The sequence below is a fragment of the Pagrus pagrus genome (genome assembly GCF_965226575.1).
Source record: "Pagrus pagrus genome assembly, chromosome: 2".
Taxonomy (NCBI): domain Eukaryota; kingdom Metazoa; phylum Chordata; class Actinopteri; order Spariformes; family Sparidae; genus Pagrus; species Pagrus pagrus.
In genome coordinates this window covers 19,463,088-19,481,576 of record NC_140186.1, presented here as the reverse complement: position 1 = coordinate 19,481,576, position 18,489 = coordinate 19,463,088, and the positions used below count along the sequence as shown (strand labels likewise).

The window sequence follows — 18,489 nt, the reverse complement described above, 5'->3', positions numbered from 1 at the left end:
CTCTGGAAGGGTGCATGTCCCATCTTTGGTACAGTGCATCAGGGCGCTCCGTTGATCTGGCGCAGCTGTGTGCACTGCAGCCGACGCAAAGTGGCGCGTCGGACAGCGCAGCCGCAGCAGAACAGGCGCGGACACACAGCAGCAGCAGCCATGGCAGACGAAAAACCCAAGGTGAGGAGCGGATTTTCTAAAGGGCTTTTCTCTGTAGCGTTTACCCCATCCGTGTGCAATCATTGTACACAAGACACCACGAAAAGCCGCCCGTGAGACCAATTCATCAACGGTGGCATTATGACAGAAAGCTGACTGCACAAACCGGAGCTACCGCGTTAGCTAGCAGGCTAACCGAGTGGGTGTAGTTAGCATAATAAGCTAACGAGGCTAGCCCGAAAGCCGGGTGGAATGAAAGAAATAATCAATTACAAACAAACCCAACGCCTCACAAATGGCGCTATCAGTGTTGGCTGTGCAAATGCGACATGTAGTGATATACAGTAGTTATTTCATGCTCAGCTAGCGTTAACAAGAACCGAAGAAAAGTGAGTAACGTTAGCTAACGTCGGGGACAGCGGTGTACAACATAACGGGTCAAAATGAATAGTTGATTAATCGTCAGTTGTTAACTGATGTTATTTGGGTTAACTGTTTATTCATGTTCACTAAGCCCGCATCCCAGTGTCTAAAGATAAGAGGGACTGTTGATATGTGCAGGATGTGTTTTCCACTCTGACTAGGCCGTTGGACATTATTGTAAGCTGTAGGCCATTATCGTCAATTGACTTGGTTAATGCTAGTGCTAATGCTAACACTGAAGTTGTAATGTTGCCCTGCTCTCTGTGCTCAGTGGCACACCAGTCCTGTATCATATATACCATATAAAGGTGGTAAAAACCTAATTCATACTCATGATATGATTGGCTTAGTTGTACTTCTGTCTCGAAGCACACACTGTAGATCAATCTTAAAGCTGTTTATGATCCAAGGGTTACTGAAGTTGGGGGTAAATGCATAACACATTCTGCAGATCACATTTTACCAAACTTCTTGTGTGTCTTTGCATCACTTCTGGGTTCAACTTCACTTTCCTAAAACTTTTCTACTTTTGCCTCTCTCGTTCAGGAGGGAGTGAAGACAGAGAACAATGAGCACATCAACCTGAAGGTGGCAGGACAGGATGGCTCAGTGGTGCAGTTCAAGATCAAAAGGCACACTCCTCTCAGCAAACTGATGAAAGCGTATTGTGAACGGCAGGTGAGAGTGCTACACAAGTGCTGCTACTGCTCAAAAAGAGTCATCTTTACTTTCATTGCCATGCTGGTAGCATGAGTAGGTTGTTGTCAATGTGGAAGTGAATAGACTGTAATTGCCTAGATTATTCTGGGTGTTGTCGTATTACTCATTTGCATTTCAATAGACACACCTATGTCAGTTTGACCCATAAAGATTTTTCTTTCTTCTGTGTTTTAAACAATATGTCTGTCCACCCACACAGGGGCTGACAATGAGACAAATACGATTTCGATTTGACGGTCAGCCCATCAATGAAACAGACACACCCTCGCAGGTAAGGTCTACACATGAAAGTGAAAAGTTCTTCTTCTTTTAAATTGAAGAAATGTTATTGGCTGATGGTTGTCTTAGTTTTTGTCTAAATCTCACTTGGATTTAATTGATGCCATTAAACAGCTGTGAAACAGTTGTAGAAATACAGTTACTCCATGTAAACAGAGCCTATCTGTGTGCTGTTAAGTTACTCTTGAACGTACATTTGACTGTCCTGAGTGCTTACGTGCCGTCAGTCATCCTTGTTAAGTATATGTGATGTGTTACAGCTGGTGTTGTATAAAGATAAAGCACAGATTTTACGAACGGCACTGTCAGCAGATCAGAGTCCATGGAACAGTTGTGCTGCCTCTTTATCTCCATAAAACAGGGTGCATAAAAGAAAGGGTTTACATTTTGTCTACGAAGCTTCCCCCCCTTTTTGCTTCCATTACATCTGTATCATTAAGTCGGTCTGTTTTCTGATCTCAATATCATCATGCTTCATAAGAAATGTAATGCCAAAGTTCCAGCTAACTTCAAGTAAGACAAAAAAAACCTAAATCTGTTTCCAGATAACTGCTGAACTAATCTTTGGTGACGTTGACTGGCTTCACTTGCAGTCAGCACTTCCTAAATGGTTTCACAGTAAAGACCTACCACTGCCTTCACATAAAAATACAGTCATTGTTAAAGCACATGCAGGAAGTGTTAAGTTAGTCACAAGGAATGGAGGGAAAATATAAAGCGGAACAAAACGTCATTGTCACAGTGGCTGCCATCCAGTTTGAGTTACAGCTGTCAAATGGTGATAAGGCAATATTATGAACAGGCTTTGTTGTGGATGTGAAAATTCAGGCAATGCATGCCTCCATACTGAATGAGCACTGGGATTAATGCTCATGTATTCTGTCTTTCACACAACTACTCTACTATAACAGACTCAACTAAATTTTGAACTTTTTCTTACAGCTAGAAATGGAGGATGAAGATACGATTGATGTGTTCCAACAGCAAACCGGAGGCTCTTCTCTCTAAAGACTGTTTCCTAAAGACCTCCCTACCTCCCCCTCTCATCCCTGAACATGCCCAGTCTTCAAATGCTCATGACCAGTGTTGATACCATCTAGTGGAATACTCTTACAAAATGCTCAAAGGCAGCGGCAGCAGCAGCAGCAGCACAGTTGGTGTACCTAGATTACAACGCCGTCATATGTATGTTATCATGTATGAACTGTGCAGTGTAGACGACCTGTAAGCTGCAGCTAATGTGCTGAAGAAATTAAAAGTTTCTCATGATCTTTTCTTTTTTTTTCTGGAAGTTTTGGAAGAAAACACCTTGGTCCTTTTGTTTTTATACTTATGTTATTGAGGTTCTGATTCAGATGGAATTTTGTTATTGTTGTTAAGTAAGCCTGCATTTTAAATTCACATCTGTTGATATGAAAATGTATTATTGGAATAAATTGAGTCTTTTTTTAAACACATGTCCCTGTTGTTTGTTTAATGGGTTTTTAAGGGGATTAAACCAGCAGATACCATCAGAAGCAGGAGGTCAACTGTTAATAAAGACAATGTATTGGTTTCTTAGCCCACCACAGAAAACCAGACATGCAAAACAAATGAAAAGGTTAATTTTCATCCATCTAAGAGGATTTTCATTTAGTTTAAAGAGCACTAACTGCAATTATGCAAGAATATTTTTTTCTCTTACCCTTTGATACGTTTCAGTCATCCTTTACATCTTCAGTTCCTGCTCAGAATCACTGAGACGTGTTTTTAAAAAAAAAGGACAAATCTTGCTAACATCTTTGAGCAAGTCAAGAAAAAACATGTCTACCCGAACAAGGGTAGCACCATGATAGTTTTCTTTAGTCAACATCTGGTCAGTTGTGTGGAAGTAACCGTCTGCAGAAAAGGCCTAACATACTCACATCTGAATATTTCCCCCATCATAGTGCATCAGGATAGTATTCACAGCGCTTCACTTTTTACACATTTTGTTGTGTTTCAGCCTTATTCCAAAATGGATTAAATTTATTATTTTCCTCAAAATTCTACAAACAATACCCCGTAATGAAAAAGTTTGTTTGAAATACTTGCAAATTTATTAAAAATAAAAAACGAAAAAAAACCACATGTACATAAGTATTCACAGCCTTTGCCATGACACTCAAAATTGAGCTCAGGTGCATCCTGTTTCCACTGATCATCCTTGAGATGTTTCTCCAACTTGATTGGAGTCCACCTGTGGTAAATTTGGTTGATTGGACATTCTTTGGAAAGGCACACACCTGTCTATAAATGGTCCCACAGTTGACAGTGCATGTCAGAGCACAAACCAAGCCATGAAGTCCAAGGAATTGTTTGTAGACCTCCGAGACTTTTGTAGACTATTGAAGCACAGATCTGGGGAAAGGTACAGAAAGAAATCTGCAGCATTGAAGGTCCCAATGAGCACAGTGGCCTCCATCATCCGTAAATGGAAGAAGTTTGGGACCACCAGGACTCTTCATAGAACTGGCTGCCCAGCCAAACTGAGCGATCGGGAGAAGGGCCTTAGTCAGGGAGGTGACCAAGAACCCGATGGTCACTCTGACAGAGCTCCAGCATCTCTCTGTGGAGAGAGGAGAACCTTCCAAGGACAACCATCTCGGCAGCACTCCACCAATCAGGCCTGTATGGTAGAGTGGCCAGACAGAAGCCACTCCTCAGTAAAAGGCACATGACAGCCCACCTGGAGTTTGCCAAAAGGCACCTGAAGGACTGTCAGACCACAAGAAACAAAATTCTGTGGTCTGATGAAACAAAGATTGAACTCTTTGGCCTGAATGCCAAGTGTCAAGTCTGGAGGAAACCAGGCACCGCTCATCACCTGGCCAGTACCGTCCCTACAGTGAAGCATGGTGGTGGCAGCATCATGTTGTGGGGATGTTTTTCAGTGGCAGGAACTGAGAGACTAGTCAGGATTGAGGGAAAGGTGAATGCAGCAATGCACAGAGACATCCTTGATGAAAACCTCCAGAGCGCTCTGGACCGCAGACTGGGCCAAAGGTTCATCTTCCAACAGGACAATGACCCTTAGCACACAGCCAAGATAACAAAGGACTGGCTACAGGACAACTCTGTGAATGTCTTTGTGTGGCCCAGCTGGAGCCCAGACAGGAACCCAATTGAACATCTCAGGAGACATAACATGTGGAAAAGGGAAGTGCTGTGAATACTTTCCGGATGCACTGTATTTGGAGGTTTTATGGGCTGTTGCACTGCTGTCTCCTGACTGCTATTGTTTACCTAAACTCTAAGGGCTCAAGACAAATGACAGTGAACCTTTTGATGAAACAGTTTTGTGAAATCCTCTCCTGAAAGGCTGCTGTTTACAAGTTGTTATTTTATCTGGAATGAAGAAATGGCTTGTCTCAAATAAGGCAGCATTGTGTAAATTGATCTACTAATAGCATAATGTCTTCACTTAAAGGGTAACTCCACCAACTTCACATATCAAAGTGTGTTATAGGTATTGGAGAGTATTACTGCATACTACTACTATTACTGCTGTTAAGAAAAAGTGGTAAAAATCCATCTCCAGAGGAAGCTGTATGTAATCTGATAAATTGCCTCCAGTGATATCACTCGGTGGTTAAGTTGCATTGTGGGTAATGTAGGTGACAAGGTTTGAAAACCAGTGTTGGACTCATTATGAACAAATTGATGAAGCAGAACCAGATGTAGCGACCTTTTATTCAACGCATTCTTCTTCCTTTTCAAAACCCTTTTTCTTTTTCACACTACTATCCTCTCTTAATAATGTGTTCTTCAATAAGATTAAAAGAAAACAGTAGCTGTTTGAATACAGAACAAAACTGATGGATAGTTTATGGGTCAACCTCATTGCGCTTGTCATGTAAGCACGTCCTCCAATCACAGGCTTGATTAATGTACCAGGAACCAATCATAGACGGAGCTGTTAGCTTGTGGGCGGTGCTTAGACTGTGGAAACGCCCTCTCCACCCGCACCTCTATCAAACCCGTTGATGTATTAAGAGAAGCACCCAGAAACATGCGGAGAGAGACCGGAAATACAACGTTTGTGCTTTCAAATTACACTCTAAATGAATCACCTCTGATGAACTACGGGGTCATAAACACAACCCGTTACCCCATAATCATCAACTGCTCAAATAAACAATTTATACATGATTTGATTTAACTTCGATATGACACTAAAAAGCAAGTAAACACATTTTATTTTGAAATATTGGCCGGAAGCGCGGTATCTTCTCCTGGTCGGCTTGACTGTGATCCACTCAGACTGGACTGGAGGCAGGTTGATTATTGGGAGCCACCGGCTAGGATAGACAATGATGAGGCGGTGAAGTGCTGCTAATGAAAGTGTAATTCGCGTGTATCCTATCAGATTTATAAATACTCTACGACTTCTTGCGCAAAAATGACGACGACCACGACATTTCAAGGGATGGAGCCCGGCTCTAAAAGCAGTTCCAGGTAAAGGCGTCGTTCTGTAACCCGTTAGCCACCATGAAGCCAACAAGTCCAGCATCCTCTGACGTTAACCTCAACGCTTCATAGGTTCACGTTAAATATAAGACATTTTTCCCCTGACCCCTGTCTGTAAGTGTTATTAACCCGCTTTGAAATGGTTACAGCTGAGCGAGGGAGGACGCTGAGAGGATGCGGCTCGGTACCACACCTTCCCGTTTTGTCTGCTGGGATGGACCATTCCCATTTTCAGCAGCGCTAGCTAGCAGCATAGCACACATGTACCCTCCCTTTTGTAGCTGGAGAAGCTGCTCTGCTAGCGAGTGCGGACCAGGCGGCTCGGCTCCAGACGTTAGAGTTAAATGTAGGCCTTGTTTGGCGTGCGCATACATTTCCTCATTACTTTTTCCTGTTTATTGCCTGACAACGAAATATTTATGAGATCTGTGTCTCAGGCTGGGTGGGGCCCCCGTGGATTTCACATCAGTTGTCGAGATGATCAGTGAGATACAAAAAGACATCCTCTACCTCTAGTCTGCCCAGCATATGGCCTCAGTGAGGCGAGGGCCATGATACAGCTGGCTACACCTGACAATAACCCGAGCTACATGTGTGTTTTTCATCATAGTGATGCAGTGAAAGGAGTCCACACCCGCTGCTATTGAAGTGATATTAAACACTGGGATGGTGCATGTTTAAAATGAATCAATATTTGAATGAACGATTGAGTTTTCAGTAATTCATGTGGTCATTATGGCAGTTTCCATCATAACGCGACAATAACAATGTAATAATAGCATAACAGTACAAAATGCATTATAGCAATGCATTTACCACAATGGGAAAGCAATAACCAAACAGCAGGATCTGCAGTGTTTCCATGAAAGTAAACTGTGTGACAAAAATGCATCAAAAAGAAGTGCTGTAGCACTGCAGAGATGCCCTGGCCTACTAATCTTTTTCTCCAGATGTAAGATTTGTTTGGTGCAGACCCCAACAAATGTCACATCATCATGGTTTTAATAGTTTTTTCCATGAAAATCAAAATGAATGTGATGCATGAATCATCATGTCCATTAATCATGAATCATATTGCAATCATAACATGTCAAAAATGATCACAGTATGATTTTTTTTATCAGATCATGCAACCATATGATCTTACCTTTCAGTTTTAGAGAAAAAGACTAAATTAATATGGACATAAAGCAGTGTAAAGACTACAGTAAGTATCCCAAAGGATATACACTGACATGCTAGTTCATCAAACGCACCTAATTTAAGTTAGTGCCATGAAATAAATCCTACCTTCATTAAGGTCATTTTAGAGGCTGTAGTTTGTGGTGATGTTCAACTGACATGTGTTCCTAATATTTAGTCTACCTTTGATATGACTTCTGTTGACAAATTATCAGAATTACTTGTAATAATGACATATTATCATTGTCACAGGTAACACCAATGATAACTTCAACTCACCCACACAGCTGGAATAACAGTAACCTACAAATAATGTCCACAGAGGGACAGTATAGGGATCGCTGTAATCCCTCAGTGATTTAAGGTTCAGTTTGAAACATTAATGACATGTCTGATGTGACCTTTTCATCTCGCCTGAGGCTAGCTGGTCTTTCCCCCAACTTGAGTCTGGCAGCCCTTACAGTGCAAAGATCATCTACAACCACCGGGCTGAGTTAACATTGATTTTTTTCCCGTTATATGGGAATGTGAATGGACAGCACATTCCCATTGATTATATCTGTGCATCCCTAGTCTGACTTAAAACAGTTAGGTACGTTGTTATAGCCATGGCTGGAAGCATCATGTTTTTGGGTCGTCTGCATGTACCTATGAACGGACCTCCTTTTGAACGTCACATTTCAGGAATGATGGAGGGAGTTTCCTCAGATTTGGCAGAAACATCCATTTTGACTCATAGATGAACTGATTAGATTTTGGTGGTCAGCATTCAGCGGTCAAGGTTAAAAAACATGTTTATGGCCATAACTCAATTATTCATGCACTTATTATGACAAAATTTCACACAAATGTCTAATAGGATAAAATGATGAAGTGATGGCATTTTAGATCCAAAATGTCTAAGGTCAACTCCACTGTGACAGTAAAATGTTTTCCAAAAACACTTTTTTGGCCATTATTCAACGCCCTCCTCAGGAACAGAAGGGGAGATTGTGACCATATTTAACATTTGGTCAGATACCGAATTGGTGACACTAATCTTGGGCACCCATTGTAGAGCTCATCTGTGCTGCTGGATTTAACCTGTGTGAAGAAGCATCCACTTTTTACAATTTGTATGATCTGTCAGTATCAGCTCAATCGCCCAAGCATGTCAACATATACAAGGAATGTGACTGTTTTTTGTTTCTCTCAATGAACTGACACACTAATATACAAAGCAGTTGTCGACCAGAAGCTCAATGGTTTTGAGCTTTGATTTTGAGCTTCGGGTGATTGTTGTTGCACAGCTCTCTGTAAAAATAGTCTCTAAATATGTCAATATAATGATGATTTTAATTTCACCAAAGACTTCACTTATTACTCAATATTAAATTCCTTCAAAGTCTTCACTACGTATGTTATATTATATGAGTATGGACAGACATCTTGACGGTGCACAGAAGCATACAACCGTCAGGCGTTGATTCTAGTTTTTAAATACCTCTAGAATCGAGAGAAGATGCTTCACAATAACCAGCCAGTACAATCCAGCTTTCAGTAACAGTGTTCAATATCTCTGTCTTTCCAGGGTTTTGCGCCCTCCTGGTGGCGGCTCCAACATTTCACTCGGTGCAGATGAGGAGAAGCCTCCTGTCCGGAAAAACAAGATGGCCTCCAGTGTTTTCGCTGAGCCAGAGGACCCCTATGCTAATCGAAGGAACAACCCACCAGGTACAATCTAACCCATCCCCAAATATTTGTTGTTTTAGTATAAAAGCTTATTACTTAATTTCTCATATCCATGGGAGACACACGGTTTTCACTGCAGGTTTCACTCTTCCTGCTGGACCAAACAAATCCTCTGCCTCCCCAGGCTGCTCAAAACCACAGACAGCTTTGAATTCATAAGATTATCATCGTTTGTCTCCAGTGGTGCTACTTGACATAACAGAATAGGTTTAGGTGCCCAAATGACGAATTGATTTCTCTCTCAGGCTGTCATTAGATATTCGATGGCTGGCGTTTCTCCACTAATCAGGGTATTCTCAAGCCTGCAGAGATCTGAAATATTCATGTAGAGTTGAGCTCCCCCAAGTCCTTGTCAGATCACAGTGTTTCTTATAATATTTAAAGAGTAGCTTATATTTCTAAAAGGAATAATTATACAGTATGTTTTATGACCCAGTGCTGGGTCACATCTCTAAATGTAATATGATACACAGCAAAATGTTATTAAAAGAGGAAATTAAACTTAATGGGAAGTAAACGTGATGCTAGGTATGCATTTTTGATCTGGTTGTTGTTCCCAATTTTCTAGAACCATTTTTCACAGCCCTGCAGCACACAGAAAGACAAACAAATGCACCCATTTCAGCTAAAATATCTGTTACAAGAGATGTGTCTCGCTCTTACTCAGAGCCATTGCTGTATTTGAAAGCTCTACCTTGCATATGAGGTAGAGGTGTAGAAATTTCTACATTATAAGATCCATCGCGATGCAGACACGGAAGAATCTGCATCGATGCAGAGACAGAGCATAATCGAGAGTCTGCAGCTCATGTTAATTTTTGATTGTCCGCCCTCAGCAGGACATTTAAAGTTACATTGCGACGTTGCTCCCTTACTTTGAATTGTGGGCCGACATAAAACTAACGTTATCTTAAAGCTGCTATGTGAAAACAATATTATTGTAGATTACAATAAACATGTAAGGCACTGCAGATGGATAAATGTTATTTTTGTAATGTTTATGTATTGAAAAGCATTCGAATCATTGACAGCTGAATTGTAATCAAATCTTGAGGCCAGTGAAGATTCAAAACTCTAATATGAGGTATTCTGTCTGTTGTGGCAACTGAAAACCAGTCGCTTGTCTCGTGCAGATGAGAGTTGGTCAAACACCAAGTTCGACACAATATTTCTTTTCTAGAAGTTCTTTTATTGCTTGCAAGCAAGAGTCACACATCGGCAGCGCATAGATGTTGACTGAAGAGAGGCGGTCTTTCTTCAGCCTTTATAGTAGAAAACCCATACACACACAATTGTAGCAGTCACATGGTTACATCTGGACTCACTTAGAATAACACTCCCATTATCTCCACTTTCTCCACAGGTGAACATAAATTTGACATGCACGTACATCCCATAGTTTATGTTTAATATATCAACCATTCTCAGAACACATATTCCCAGGAGGGGTTACACAGAAAGGTAACAAAAATACTCTTCAGGATGAACTCCTTGGACTCCTTGGACAAGAGTCTGTTGTCTCATCTATGTTAGGTTCTTCAACCCTCTCTATCACATAGGCTCTACGACCATAAAACTGTCACAGGACAGAAACCATGGGAGGCCCAAAGACACAATGTTGTCACTCTTAACACATCTCCTATACTTGTTAAGTTTCATATGCAAGAATAACGTATCAAAATAACAGTGCCCCTCACATGTCATATGCAATAGGTAGTGAAAGCCATAATCCAAACAGCTGTCATTTTTGTGTGCATTGTGTTGGCTAACTCAGGTCTAGTCACAGACTTTGTTTGTCTGTCAGTGGTGTCACAATACAGGCCAGCTGCAACTCTGACTGCTGATGGCCCTCAGAGGACTCCAGCCTATGATATGAATGAACAGCAGTTAAAAGTGTTTACTATGTCGTTCGGGTAAATTTCCACAGCCTTGGTAACAATGTGAAAACTTCTGTTTTTCTGAGGATCACATCAAATGAGGGGTGGACTGTAACATTTAATTCCCAGTAGCTTTGCTGTTACTGGCGAGTCCGAAGTTGGATGACGTTGTGAGGGCATCGGCCGGGGGACTTCCAGGTGAAATAAAGGTTAAATGATAATAATGATAAAAAAGATCTATGTAACCAAGGCAGACATTTATCAACCTCTAAGTCTGTATCGAATAATGAAGTAGCCCGTTATGGAAGTAAAAAAAATCCTTCAGGAAGGTAAGAAAGTTATTGTAAGACAAAAGTTTTCCAGTCTCATTTATTGTTTTATCTGAGTCCAAGCAAAGAGCAGCATCCTTTTAAAACAGGAAGCTGTAATTTTCTGATTAGATTAATTCCCTAACTTAAAACAATGATGTAGATGTTGTCTTGAGATAGTGCAGTGCCTAACAGCCTGAATAAGTAGTCTAAAACGAAATGAAAATTGTTTGTCTTTCTAAAAATATCTTCTCAGTCACAAACACAGTCACACCTGTGGAGCATATCTAAGGAAACCTTCCATGGTAACAGACTGAATGCACATTAAAGCTTTCAACTCACTGTCTACCTCTGAAACTTCCTTCTTCCTCATTTTTACTTCTCACAATAACTGATATTAATGGGCCTTTAGTCATAACAGTATTATGGACCATGATATAATTGATTCAGAATTATTTTATATATTTGATATTGAACAGGCAGAATTTAAAACTGAACACCATGTTCAGGTAGTAAAGGTTGTAACCTTGTTACAGTTCCCCTTTCAACATCATGTCAGTATGCTGCAGTATATAAAAGTAGCTGGCCATCTGTTTTGTTGCAAACGCGCAGGGAGGCTTCTGGACATGATATCACCTGGACTGTCTAAAATAAGAGCTTTATGAGGTCTGTTGGCAACAAACCTGTTTTACTGCGTCAACTGTAAACTTCTCAAACAACTCATGCAGCACAATCTGCCTGTCTGCTGCCCATTTCTATGCCCACTATGTTCAAAACACTCACATTGCTACACAAATGAGGCTTGAAGCTACTGTTTACCAACTACAGATGAAGGTCAGTGAAATAAAATGCGCAGTATTTTAACTCAACTAAGTATAATGTAGTTGTGTTTTATTGAAATAGAATAGAGAATAATATAGAAAATCCAACCATTTCTGAGCAGCCTTACTTATTCTGAGAATAACAATGGCTTGCATTCCTGGGATACATACAGTTTGTAGTGAGAATAAGCCTGTACCCAAGAGGATTGAAGGCGTAAGCAAAGTAACAAAGCCTATAATTCAACACTGCAGCACATGACTGCATATTTTGGTTAGAAATCAACATCAGTGTGAACAGAGTTAATGTGAGAGTGACATTTAGAATAGAAGTGAAAATGTCAAAATCTGAAATTTCCCCAAAGCAAAATGGGAAGCATGTAGGAAGTGTATGAGAGGCTTGCTTGCAAAGAAAAGTCCGGCCTATTGTGGGTGATTATGTCAGTGGACTGCAAATTTCAGGGGTCTTCCCCTTCATTTCCTCTCATTTACTTCCACTTCCAATATTATGGCAGAGAACATACTCCATTTATGGAAACATCTTCATTTCTGGGAAATTCCAGTGGTGAGATAAATTGGACAGTGGCAGACCACAGCAGTCTTGGATAAGTAAGCACTGTTTGATATTTGGAGGACATGTGAGTGCTTCTGATGTTTACTCTGAGTTTGAAGATGGGAGCCAATTATATAACTGGATTTCATGTGTTTATCTGATAGCCACATATGTCACCATGCTGATGGAGGTCAGGCTTTCCCTCAGAGCAGGTTTCAGTCTGTAACCCTCACACTGTTGTTTTAATCATGTATATTTGAGATGTGGTTTGATCTGCCCCTAACCATACCTATTGTTAGACATGCTAGCATTATCAGTTGTTCCACTACCATGGTCCAGACTGAAACAGAAAATGCAATGCTGTTAAATTTTGACATACTGTGTGTCACCATGACATTTTCCTTTTTGTAGGAATATGAAAAAAAACATCTGATTTTGTTTTGCACCTTCTGTGTGAAAGTGTATTTATCCAAGCCATTATTGTTTTTCCAGGTGGGAAGCCCACAGGAGTGCTGTGTGGTGAGCCGTCAGCCCCCCTGAGGAGAGGAGCGAATCCCACTACCAACCACACTGCAGACGCCCCAACCACAGTAAGATCATGCCTCCGATCATGAGTTATGGCGGGAAAAAAATGAAGTGAAACCTGAGAGCAGACAGACATATAGGGAACCAACTTAAGTCCAAATGTGTTGAATTTTTTTTTTTTTTTTATCTTCGTCTTCCCTTAATGTTTCAAAAGTTAGTTTGTGTATCAGTTTCAAAGAAATCAGGTATTAGCAAATGCAGTGTGCATTTCTTCAGCAAGTCTCATGACGCAGTACAGAAGTTCCTGTTTTGTAATCTGTGAGGGCTAATGAAATGCTAACTACTTCTTTTATGCTTGTATTTTTTAGGATGGAGAAAATTCTGTACGCGATATTGGTAAGCACCTGTTTTTTCTGGTCAGATCACCCAGTTTTATAGTACTTGGTACTTAGCGTATTGTTTCTCCCTGATATCTGTAGTCTTTTTAACATAATGGGTACAACACCTGGGGTCCGTTTCACAAAGCAGGTTTAGTGAAAACTCTGAGTCTGTTAACCCTGAAATGAGGGAAACTCTGAGTTTTCCGTTTCACAAAGGGAGGTAACTCAAACCAGAGAAAGAGGGGTAACTCTAGCCTGTTTCACAGAGAGAGGTAACTTAAGCTTTCGGTCAGTTACCATGGTAACTTGCTCTATGAACCTAACCTGGTCGGGACCAGGTTTTTCTCAACAAACCTCGAGTTTCTCTCTGTCTCCGCCCTCTTTCAGCCACACACGGTATTTGATTTCCTCATTCATTCAGTCATCAGGCGAGTTTTAGCGTAATATAGTTCTGCCGTCTGTTTTTTGAGAAAATCATTGCAAAAATCAGTCAGTAGGCCAACATTAGAAGTTATATTAGGTGGCGACTATTTTCACTACCATGGCGTGTCCTTTTGATAATGATCCCGTGGATGAAGGTGCAGCATTACTGCGCAGAGAATTAAATATTCGTCGGGAGATGATTATCAGACCGCGCATAGATGTTCTTGCATTTCCAGACAATTATCTTTTTGAGCGGTACCGTTTCACGTCACAGTCCATCATTTACATACACAACCTAATCCGTCCTTACATTTCCAACATTACCAACCGAAGTCATGCTCTCACATCCCAGCAGATATTGTGTGTTGCGCTGCGTTTTTTTTTTTTGTTTTTTTTTAATAGGGAGTTTTTTTATACAACGTCGGAGATGCAGAGCACTTGAGCAAGGCAACTGTATGCAGAGCGGTCAGAAAAGTGTGCCTCGCCCTGAAACGCCCAGTGGGGTGAAAAACGTAGCCCTCCTCTTCCCCGTTGCCATGGTGACTCGTCGAATCGAGGCTCCATTGACGCTGTCTTTTTATACTTGTGGCGCACGCGCTTAACTCCAGGTGAAACTACTCCGAGTTGATCAAACTAACTCAAATCAGCTGTTCTGGAACCGAAAACTCAGAGTTTCCTATCTCAGAGTAGATCAACTCAGAGTTCAAGGTTAGACTCAGAGTTTGTTGAACCTGCTTTGTGAAACGGACCCCTGCACTCAAAAGAAAGGAGGATGGACAATAAACGGACTAGATAGGAAGGACCATCCACCCAACAGACAGTAAACCAGTGATCAACTGGTCAGTATTATAACGAACAGATTTGTGATACATCATCATAAATATCACACATACAGTATAACATCATACATATGCAAAAATACATTAGATACACTATTTGTACCTGTACACAAACGCACAACCACTTAGACATACACAAATACTGTAGGTATACACATATGCACCGACACTGTCTTCACTTTCAAAATATGTTTGAACGTTTTGATCACAATACCTTCTATTATTCCTATACAATGTTGAAGGTTTCATCATTTTGAACGGTGTTCGTTAATGCTAAAAACCAAAATGGTTTAATCCAAAATATAACAAAATCAAGATTATTGTGCCTGTGGGCAGTCTGTTAATTAAGGAAATACACCATCAAATACAACAGTCCCTTTTCTAAGAAAGTAAGTTTGTAATCTCAGTAATTTTAAATCGGTGGTTCCTTGATCTCAGATAGAGGAAGCCAGAAGCTGCTTCTCATTTCCAGCCAGTGACAGTCCACCTTTGTTTTCTCAAGTGACGACTGTTGCTGACGACAGATATTATTTCCTGTAACTAATCTCAAATATGCATGTGATGGCTACATACATGCTATTGTGCAGAAAGACAGAGGTTAAAGCTGCATGCACCAGCAAAAAGACATGGAAATGAACAAACAGCATTTTTCTTGTATTGTAGCGTAGCTAGTATGAAAAATGTTACACACTTGTCTGTATTTTTAAATAGTGTGGTTTAATTTTCACATTACAAGAGAAAAGTCTTGTTGGATGCAGACCAATCGGATGTATTTGGCAAATTAAGGCTATCTCTGCTAATGGTTAATATAGTATCAACTGCTTTTTTGGCAGAATTCATACCAGTGAGACTAAAATAAATGGTAGAAACAGCTATCTCAGCCAGAAGGCTATGGTTATATAAAACCCCTCGGAGATGAGAGGAGTTAGAGAATCGATCACTCTGTTAGGAGATTTGCTGTCTTTTAAAGACTAATTTGATTTATACTTTGGCTGAGTCAGCATCAGTTATCCTGCCCATCATTATAAAGGTAATTAAAATAAACTTCAGAGACCCTATCAGTGCCAAAGATTGTTTGGTAGTATTTCTCAGGTCAAATATTTAGCCTAATATACATTATATAAGCGTTTATAAGTTGTATAAATAAGCAAGACTGTGTTACTAGAATAGACCAAGAGGTGTGCACATCTACTGCAGTTGGAACGACTTTCAAAACGATCTATTCATAGTTATTGTTTCAGCTATCGTTCTATGTGTGTATGGCCCTCAAGTCTGTGATCATTTAAAAGAACAAAGCAAGAAAAAAACAAAAGATTTTTGTCAGTAGTAGATGACAAGATCGAGGCTGGCTCAAAGTCGAAAGATGTTGACAGCACCACATAATAATTGATTGTAATAATAATTGTAGATTTGCAGTATGTGTTTAGAGTTCCCTCAGGGCGAGGTGTGTAATTCAGCAATTAAGGTGAACCTCGCAAGCGTCCGAGGAGTGAGCTCATGGGAAAATTATAGTGACTTTTGTTGTAATTGTTTCCAAATGTAACTTCTCTCTGCCTGTGTTCAGAAAACAGTGTTGCTGAGCCTGAAGCAGCTCCAGGGCATCAGGATGAGGCCCCTCCAGCTGACGAGTCCGCTGCAGGGCTTCCGTCCGGCCGCAGAAATCCACCTGGGGGCAAGTCCAGCCTCATCCTGGGTTGAATCCCAGCCAATTGACCCCTTCCTTACATCCACTCATCTGTGAACTTTTTTTTTTAACTTTTTTTTTTAAACAAGGACCCCCAACCCATTTGTCTGTACCGCAGGAACCCAATCTGATGTCCAACAGACACCAGTCTCCTCCACATCCCCAAGTGCATTGTTTTGATACCTCTTTTTTGAAAACTGTTTTTGTACTGTTTTTATTGTTTGTTTGTTTTGACAGAAGCACTTTATGTATTTCTAATTACATGGTTCAAAGTCTGCCTTTGCCCCTGTAATGCATTTGACCTGCCAGGAAGGGTACAAGGATCACATTTCTCATATCAACCGATGCCCCTAATTTTATTGCGACAGCACAAGCTGTAGGTGATCTTACAAGCAGTTTCTTGAACATGCGCAAAGAAAAAAAGCAGTTTTTTTGCACTGTGTTCAGTTTTGACCCATCTTGCATGCACGTGTGCTCTGAATGTGAGAAGAAACATAACTGTGAATTTTTTTTTTTTTTTAACCTGTTTGTTAGTTGTTTTATTTTTGTGGATAATTGTTGTATTGTTGTTGCATGAAGTTGGAATCTTTCTACCGATTATTATTATTCACATAGGAGCCAAATAGGAACCACATAAACTACTGTCATCGTGATCTGAAAGATGCAAACATTTGTCTTAGGTCCCATGTCAGGAAACAGAATTGGAATAAGCCTTTTTTATATTGTAGTCACAAACCTTAGATTATTGTAACCCCAGTGCCGGTTTTGAGTGCCCCGTGTTTTTATAGGTAAAAACTGACTCTAAAATAAAAGTGTGCCTGTTTGTGTGTTCGGCTACAACATCAAACAAGGTTGGGTTTTTTCCCACGTGCATCCTACCAGTATCATCAAGGTCTAGTTTTTCCATTGCGAGTCAGTGGAATGTTGTTGGTCCTGACACTTCAGTGTTTCTGGTAAGCCCATCCTAGATTTGACAAGTGACCTTATGACAGCTCAGCCTTTTTTTCTCTGTTTTACCCCCTTACGCATTTGTTAATGATCCTGCTCACTGGAAATATATAAACAGTCTTTTTTTGTACATTTCATGTCACATTATTTAAACCAAAATTCAAACTCCCTCCTGCTTCTGTCTTGTTGAGTCACGTGTGTGTGTGACTGCTGTGTCAGCCAGCTGTCATTCAAGAAGATCTACATTTCAGATATATGAAATGTAACTCCTGTGGTGTCTATTTTTAACGTGTGTTATGATGCAAGACATGTTGTTTGCATCCTATACCAATCCCTGTTGCTGGATGTAAGTCACTACAGAAATCTGAATTCAAGAAATGGCACAAGTGGAAATGAACATTAAAAATCAATTTTGACCATGGGTTGTATTTGCTATGTGTGTTATCTGATGCAGAATGATTACACTGAAGAGATTTTCCTCTGCAGGAAAGATCAGAGCGAAAGAGAAAACAAATCTAATACACACACATAATCACTTTGGAATATATCTACTTTTACTTTTGATTTGACCGAGACTGCTGAAACTTCATACGAGCCTCACTTTTTGAATACAATGCACAAAATGAGGACTGACTACTGACTGCATTTACAGGAAAACGTGTGATCCAAAAGCAAGTATCACCCCGCCTCTGTTTCAGCTTGACTATGGAGGACATTATTTACACCCTTGCTGCGCTCAAGGTCGTGCACCCACTTAAAATGGGGTGCGCTAACACGTTTCTCCTAGTAGCTAAAATTGAGACTTTTAAAAAAGGGCGTAAATAATGTCTTCTCAAATCAACTTGGGATCTCTGTGCTTCCTGAGACTTCCATTAAACCGGCCAAGCTGTCGGGGAGCTCTCTGATGTTTTATTTCCCCGCTTTTAGAAACAAGTCCCCATCTACATCAGTTGTTTAGGAGAATGCCACCACACTGTTTTGCTGTGAAGCTCCAGAAATGTTTTGTCGACTGTAAAACATTATCTGACTTTCCATCAGCATGAGGGTGAGTGGATAATGACTGACTTTTCAGTTTTGGGTGAACTTATCCTTTAAGACAGATTTTTGAAAAAAATGTGTGCCTATCCTTTAAGTGTGAAAAAATAAATAAATAATGCAATA

The 18,489-nt window shown here is 40.4% G+C and overlaps 2 protein-coding genes across 2 annotated transcripts; both read left to right on the top strand.

Annotated features, from left to right (window-relative positions):
* Positions 1-61: 61 nt before the first annotated feature.
* On the top strand, positions 62-3,029 carry sumo2a (small ubiquitin like modifier 2a). Its single transcript, XM_084345817.1, has 4 exons — positions 62-171; positions 1,120-1,251; positions 1,493-1,564; positions 2,515-3,029. The coding sequence occupies exons 1-4, from the start codon at positions 151-153 to the stop codon at positions 2,578-2,580; spliced, it is 291 nt and encodes a 96-aa protein (XP_084201943.1). The 5' UTR covers positions 62-150; the 3' UTR covers positions 2,581-3,029.
* A 2,808-nt stretch (positions 3,030-5,837) lies between these two features.
* On the top strand, positions 5,838-17,749 carry jpt1a (Jupiter microtubule associated homolog 1a). The gene is made up of 5 exons (XM_084341634.1): positions 5,838-6,048; positions 8,813-8,955; positions 13,022-13,119; positions 13,423-13,450; positions 16,261-17,749. Exons 1-5 carry the CDS (start codon positions 5,993-5,995, stop codon positions 16,392-16,394), a joined length of 459 nt encoding a protein of 152 aa, XP_084197760.1. The 5' UTR covers positions 5,838-5,992; the 3' UTR covers positions 16,395-17,749.
* The last annotated feature ends 740 nt before the right edge of the window (positions 17,750-18,489 follow it).

What these genes read in the sequence shown, in the direction of transcription:
- jpt1a (XM_084341634.1), top strand. Translation starts at nt 5,993, where the DNA reads ATGACGACGACCACGACATTTCAAGGGATGGAGCCCGGCTCTAAAAGC. An exon ending in GGCTCTAAAAGCAGTTCCAG is followed by an intron (nt 6,049 to 8,812) that starts GTAAAGGCGTCG and finishes CTGTCTTTCCAG; the next exon opens with GGTTTTGCGCCCTCCTGGTG. An exon ending in TCGAAGGAACAACCCACCAG is followed by an intron (nt 8,956 to 13,021) that starts GTACAATCTAAC and finishes TTGTTTTTCCAG; the next exon opens with GTGGGAAGCCCACAGGAGTG.
- sumo2a (XM_084345817.1), top strand. Translation starts at nt 151, where the DNA reads ATGGCAGACGAAAAACCCAAG. An exon ending in TGGCAGACGAAAAACCCAAG is followed by an intron (nt 172 to 1,119) that starts GTGAGGAGCGGA and finishes TCTCTCGTTCAG; the next exon opens with GAGGGAGTGAAGACAGAGAA. An exon ending in AAGCGTATTGTGAACGGCAG is followed by an intron (nt 1,252 to 1,492) that starts GTGAGAGTGCTA and finishes CCACCCACACAG; the next exon opens with GGGCTGACAATGAGACAAAT.